Genomic DNA, 7,332 nt, shown 5'->3' on the forward strand with positions numbered 1-7,332 from the left:
CTGAGTTCTTTTGGTGTCAGGATTTATCCTGAATAAAAAAATGCTTTTCAGTTATGTAATTTAATTTAATATTTAATAATGTTGTATACTTTTTGTGGATATAAAGTTGTGAAAAGTTGCTTTCCATTCTTTAAAATGTAACTTTTGAAAATATTAACAGATAGTACTAGAATGGGCTTCTCCCCGGAATTTTACTTCAGTTTGTGAAGAACTGGTTAGTAATGTTGAAGACTTGAGTGAAGAGGTCTGCAAACTAAAAGACTTAATTCAGAAGGTATTTAAATATTTAAAATTAAAAAGGGGGAAGATTATTTACAGCATAATATGTTAGACAATGAAGCAGTTCTGACGAGCAACTTAAGCTCCCACTAGACAGTTGGAGAAAGGACAGTTTTCAAAGGAAGAAATATACATAGGAAACAAACTTTGTTGGTCATTAATGAAATGCATACTGAAAGAACAGTGATATATCATTTTCATCCTATAAATTAGCAGGGAATGTATTACCCTACCCATTACTGGTTATAGTTCATCAAACATAGTATTTTCATGTGAGACTGATGTCTAAACCACTTTCAAAAACAGTTTGGCAAGATGTGGCAAGGACCATAAAAATATTTGTATCTTTAATAGTACTAGTTTAATGATTCCAAAATTATATGTACGTAAATGTCCTATACGAGAATGATTTAATAAATTATGGTATAACCGTTTCTTATAACGATATGCAGCCAGTTGAAAATATAATGAAAAGAATATATCAACTTGTTAAAGAAGTTCTATTTCTAATTTTTATTTACATATATAAATGTGAATATAAAAAAACTACCAAAGATGAAATGTTATTAGCTCTGTTAATGAGGTAGGGTTGTGGATAAAATATTCCTTCTATTTTCTAGACTTTTTTTTTGGCTGCATTGGGTCTTCGTTGGGGCACACGGGCTTTCTTTAGTTGCGACAAGCGGGGGCTCCTCTTCGTTCTGGTGCACGGGCGTCTCATTGTGGTGGCTTCTCTTGTTGCGGAGCCCGGGCTCTAGGTGCGCGGGCTTCAATAGTTGTGGCACATGGATTTAGTTGCTCTGCGTCATGTGGGATCTTCCCCAGACCAGGGCTCGAACCTGTGTCCCCTGCATTGGCAGGTGGATTCTTAACCACTGCGCCACCAGGGAAGCCCCTTCTAGACTTTCTATGGTATCTTTTATAATTTAACTTTTTAAAAGAGTATGGGTTTTTGGTTCTTGTTCCTATACTCATATAGAAGTATGTATTTTGGTTTAAGGACAGGTGATTTTTTTCCCCCTTTAAGAAAACTGGCTATAACAAAACCTAAGCTGCTAAAATAGAGAACTCTGTTGAAGGTAGATAATAAAGGGCAACACTTTCACTTGACTAAAGAACTCATTTCTGAGTCTCCACATCTAATAAATATATTTGATATCGATAAAGTTTTTGTGAAATATCTGATGTGAACATTAGATTATGCATTAAATTTTTATAGCATCAACCCATGTCATTTAATATTTTCATTAGTATTTTATCAAAAAAGTTATTTTCCTCAAAATAAACTTTATACATGTTCCAGGCAATTTGTCATTCTAGCTATTAACATGTTCAGTCAAAAGGAGTCTTTTTTAAAAATGAGCAGAAAATTGTGAAGCAAATTCTACAAAATTATAGGGGGATAAAGACATTTAAAATAGGACAAATGAGCAATATATTTCACATTTTTTGTAGATGATAACTCCTTTCCAGAGAAAGGCATCTTAGAAGTTGTATTATCTCTGACATTTATTCATTCAACAAACCTAAGGGTGCCTCCTGTATGTCAGGCAACTGTGCTACACATTAGTTTCCTAATTATTCTCTCTACTTCCACTTTGTGTTCCTTTAATACACAGCACTCCCCAAATGAACTTTCTCATGCAAAACTATGATTTTATACTTTCTGAACTTGCTGACAACACGAAAATTATAGCACCATTCATCTTCACTATATCTATCATCTAGAAGAATTGAAGGGAAATGGTATTGATTTTACTTATTAGCATGGTGTTTTTCATGGGGATGCAAGAGAAATTTGTAAGGATTTGTGTAAAGATACTTCCTGCAAAGCATCAACCTTTAATGTTTAGTGTAAGAAATTCCCTAAGACATCTTTGTCTCAGGATTGGTAATTATTTGTTTTCTCCAAGATGAACTAAAAACATCTGGGGAGGTGGGGTGGAGGATTAAGATGAAATTAGAGAGAGCACCCAGATTTTTCTTAAAGGGATGAAATTAAGAAACACTGCTTTCGGAGTGTAACTTTGACTTGAAAACATGAACAATTCAATCAGGTACCATAATATTTATTTTAATAAAGAGTACCTATAGAGAAAATTTTCAGCTTTCTTTAGCTAAATGGAAGGTTGTTTTTCTTTGGTCTTTTCTACCTTGAATCTATACATTTCTGTGTAAGGACTGGCCTTGAAAACATATTCATTGGTTCATAATAACAGCAGATATAGTTCTTTGGGCAGGAACGTCTTAATTTTGCAGCAAGCCTGTGCATTGGGTTTTCTTTGGATTAGGCTTAAACAAGTAATAATCACCAAGTAAGATTTTATTTAGAGAACTATGAGGCTTCCAGATTTGGGAGTATGCTATCATGCCTGTTAAGCTTATGATATTTTAGAGTTTACCAATAATAACAGAAGGGATTTTTTAAAAGAAACATATGAGCTATCATAGATAAGTATATGGAGGTAACAAAGAGAGAGGGTGGGAGAGGTCAAGGCCAGACTCTAACACCACATCATTCTCTTTCAAACCAACACACTGACAGGCTCCTGTCAGAAAGGGTCATTCTAAGTAATTGGTTAATAAAAGGAATGACTGTCTCAGGATCCAGTAAATGGAGCATCAGTGTCAAAAAGGAATCTGTTGCTGAATGAAGCCATTTGGAAGTTAGACCAAGAATACAGTATTAATGAGATTGGCATTGAAGTCCATCTTCTACTATAAATTTGAAATTAATTTTGCAGGGTTTTTTAATTAAATATTTACACTGTAGATTTGAGAAGTAGTTATTTTTGCTAATGTTGAACGTATGTCACCACTCCAGCACAGGATGTTTCTAGTAAATATCACTCTGTAAATGTGCCTGATTCTTTTTATCTTTCAAGGATCTTTTGGTTTCTGCTCATTCTCCCTCTTCTGCCTCTCCCCAGCAACTATCTCCTCCCTCTCCCTCCCCCCTCCCCTCTCTCTCTCTCTCTCTCTCTCTCTCACACACACACTCACACACACACACACACACACACACACACACATGAGTTGAGAGGCCTTCTTTAGCAAGAAAGTTCTATGTATAGGAATTTAGAAACTGACTGGGTCATGTACTTTCATTGTTGAGACGTGCAAAAAGAACCACTGAAATTTTTGTTAACATTTGTTCCTGCGAATATATTTAAATAAAGGATTATACTTCTAGTGTTAGCATCGAACCTTCTAGTTTCTGTTGAATTTCATGTACTGTAGGTATGCCATAACAATACCTTTTTTAATAAGGTTCACTTTTTTTGTAAGAAATCAGTTGATATTTAATACAAAGAGAAAAACGACTGTCGTTCCTTATAGGTAGAAATAGAAACTTTAACATTAAAGGAACTTTATCTCCTGACATAAAAACATGTTTTTAAAATGTAATAATCTATAGAAGCATTTATTTTTAATGTAAAACTAATAGTCTACTACAGTGGGATCCTGGTTGAAAGAAAGACTGTCTTTTAAGATTTTGAATCTTTACTTTAAATCTTCCACGGGAATCTTGCATTTAGGCTACATCTAAATCAAGTGATTAACATGGATATTTTGATGTTTTTTAAAATCAAAGATATTTTTATTTTCACTGTACTGCACATTAACTTTTTCATTTTTCCCATACTAAACATTAGTTGCAAAATGAACGAGAAGATGATCCAACTCGTATACCGTTAACGGAAGAAGTATCTACATGGAATAGTAGACTTTTGAAGAGGACGGCTATCACCGTATGCGGATTTGGGTTTCTTCTTTTCATTTGCAAGCTAACTTTTCAGAGAAAATAACCCTAATATTTGTTTTGAGTAATTATGTATATCTTATTCACATTACCTAAAAATGTTGCTTTTAACTGTTTGTGGCACAGTATAACTACATTCTTAGCCAACACTCCATAGGAAAAATTATGATAGCTTACTGCAGAATGTTTTTCTTTAGAAAGTGGTTTGTCAGTTTGAGTTGACAATATAATTTGTTATATTTTTATGTTAACTTTGATCAAGCAGTAAATTATAAGTGATTCTTAAGTTTGATCCTATCCTATGACTCTAATAAATAACATTTAAAATAAATAAAAGTTTTATCTAATATTCTTTGACATTTATAAAAGTGTGTTCATTTGTCACAGTGAATCTTACACTATTTGTAAAGTGTTCATAAATTAGGAGCTTTCTTTTAGTTCTTATTTTTCCCTTCCATTATTATGTAATAAGGAATTTCTTATTTAGTTTTTTTAGTTATATATCATTATAAGGAAATTATTAACTTGAGAGTAGTTTAGAGAATGCAAAGTATAAAGATAAAATGTAAAATTTTTGAATTATGGATTAAAACCTAGGGAAAATATTTTAAATGTAGATTTTAAAAAGCAGAAAATTCAGAGAGTAGTGTGGAAAGCCTAAAGCACATTACAATTTTTTATGTAATGTACTTTTGGGAACATATGACATGTACTATGTGTAACATTCTTGAGGATGGTATGAAAGTGAATGGCATTTGGCGTATAATTTCTCATACCAATCTAAAGAAGTAATGCACGATTTCTTTGTGGGGCTTTTTTTTTCAAAATCAAAATAATAATATTCAGATTTTAAAAGTGAGGTTAATAAAAAGGCAGGCCTAATTTAGCAGGCAATATAGTAGTTAAATCTTGCTTGACTTAGTACCGTACTTAGAACAGATGCAGTTGATCTACAACTGGGATAACAGTGCTTTTAGCAGTGCTCTTTTTGACTGTCTCTTTTTAATCTCTCCGATAGGCTGTCTGCCTCATTTGGTATTATACCCAACCCTTAGGCTCCACTAATTACTGGTTGATTGCTCTACTGTTTTGACATGCCCTGGGGCATGAATTGCTCAGCAGTCTCATAGAATTAAATTTGGACAGGGGTAATTTTTGAGGCCAGCTTTTGAGGCTTATTCTGATCAGGGAAGGGTCCTGCTCAGCTGTCTCTTGCCCTGGTTCTCTCTGGTGAACTGGCTGGCCTAGTTCACCTTAGAGGAGCTGTTGTCTTCAGGAGTGCCCTTAGGTTTGATTTTCTCCACATTCTCTTTCAAATGAAGTCAGTTCCTTTGCGGAGAACTCTGAAACTCTCTTTCTTATGGACTGCTTCTCCCCCCTGGACAAAATCTCTGAGCCACTCCTCTGAGCGCTGGGTGGGGCAGTAGCCTCTGGTCTTCTGCGTTTGCTTCTTACAGTTCTGCCCTATAAGTGAGCTGGCGAAAGGAAGATCGCGGCCTTAGTGTTCTGGCCTGCCATTCCTGGGGTAGAGTTCTCATCCTGTGAGGCTCAATGGAAGGAGAGAGCCCTCAACCTCTCAGCCACACTCATCAGAATTTAGCTGCTCAAGCTTGGAGTTGGAGAGCATTAGAAAAGCTGGAGGATTGCCCTTCAGATGAGATATGGTAACTCTTATTTGGGAGCTGAGGGGAGAGGGAGCCCCATCTTCTTGGCCACATCCACCCAGAGCTTTTGGAGCTTTTGCTAAACTGAGATGACTTGGGGTTGCCGGGAGGCAGGTGGTAAGGGAGAGATTGGATCAGTGGCTCAGTGTTCTGAGTTTTAGTAGGTTTTCTTGAATAAATGTTTTTTCATTTGTTCTGAGCCCTTAGGACTCTGCAAAGACTTTAAAGTGCCAATAAAAACGTTATACTGGACGTACGTGACACATTTGTTCGTTATTAGAGGAACTAATTCAAAACTATTTGAGCAACGTTCTATTATATTCCTCTACCTGTAAATTCAGATTATCTTATCAATATTCTACACAAAATGAACAAATTTTTATATTGCATAACTTGGAGAGAGAGTAAATAAAATGACATTTTCAGAAGTGTCACCATCTCTGGACTTATCTCTGTAAGGCAGTATTATTCACGTTTCTCTTCCCAACTGATCTTTCATAATTGTTTCCATGAATTTTCTTCCTTCCTGGAATCGTTCTAACACTTTAATCTTCTGTATTTTCTTTCCTTTTGAAGTCCATGTCTGCTGTGACGTGCTCCCTCTTCCCTCTCAACCCCTAACCTTCACTTTTCTGTTGACAGATAAAGCAGAAGGTAGCCCAGGTTCCTAGCCCTGTCACATTATCTTGTACCTTGTCCGAGTCTTGGTTTCCTCATCTGTATAATAGATTCTAAAGACTAAATGAATCAGAACAATGCCTCCTTGTTAATAGGTCCAATTTGGAGTTCTGAAATTAGAACTAAATCTTAGGGGCTTTATGTAAGAGAATCAATGCTTCCTAGACAAAGTGAACCCCTCATAAGTGGTTTTGCTTTTTGAGCTCACATCCAGAGATCTGATATGAGAATTGATCTTAACATTTGGTTGTTGCCAATATTTTATAATATTTTGGGGAAAATTACTAGTAATTACATTTCAATTCATTAAATAATTACTGACTGCTTAGTATGTGTAAAACAATACACCCATACATTACATATTTTATGTGAGATCAGAAAACCTAAATATGTTTGCTATTATTAAGAGAGACATTGAGGTTACTGTTGTTTTATGGATGTTTTACAAACCCACTTTGTAAAACTGTTTCATAGGAAAGGGTGTGGTTGAGCGTTTTGTTTTGTTTTGAATTTCCACAGTTGAGAATGTGGTGTGATAGACTTATCTTTCCTTATGGGAGAAGGGCTCAACCTCAATCAATGCCTTCCTGCAAAAAACAGCTACAGAGGGAAAATCGGTGAAGTCCCAGCATGTGAAATCTTTTAGAAGAGATTTAGACTAGATTTAAAGTAAGTTTCTATTCATTGTGGATTCAAGGTACATTAGTGCTAAACCAATTTTTGGAGTTGCATATGTACAATTTCCCCTGCCCTCAGTGTAAGGTATTAAAATAAGACACCTAGAATCTTCAATAGTAATACTATTAACTATCCAGTTAGTGGTAATATAACAATTAACTGTAGTTAGTGGTAGAACTAAAATAGTGGCAATATTACATTAACCCTGTGGCGAATGAAAATTGGACTTAAAATGTAGAAACGAAAGATTAGAGTTATTACGCAAATTTC

General features: G+C 35.0%; 1 protein-coding gene across 2 annotated transcripts in view; it reads left to right on the plus strand.

The window, feature by feature from the left end:
• ASZ1 (ankyrin repeat, SAM and basic leucine zipper domain containing 1) overlaps positions 1-4,088 on the plus strand; it is a gene marked incomplete at both ends in the record, with an annotated part of 79,664 nt that extends 75,576 nt beyond the window's left edge. The window contains 2 exons of one of the 2 annotated variants that reach the window (XM_082661989.1): positions 161-274; positions 3,936-4,088. In XM_082661989.1, the coding sequence (XP_082518115.1) occupies positions 161-274; positions 3,936-4,088 (267 nt within the window). The remainder of the gene's footprint in view (positions 1-160; positions 275-3,935) is intronic. The other variant, XM_082661990.1, reaches the window with a different exon arrangement.
• Between the last annotated feature and the right edge of the window lie 3,244 nt (positions 4,089-7,332).

The sequence above is a fragment of the Grampus griseus genome (assembly GCF_964374135.1).
Source record: "Grampus griseus genome assembly, chromosome: 9".
Taxonomy (NCBI): domain Eukaryota; kingdom Metazoa; phylum Chordata; class Mammalia; order Artiodactyla; family Delphinidae; genus Grampus; species Grampus griseus.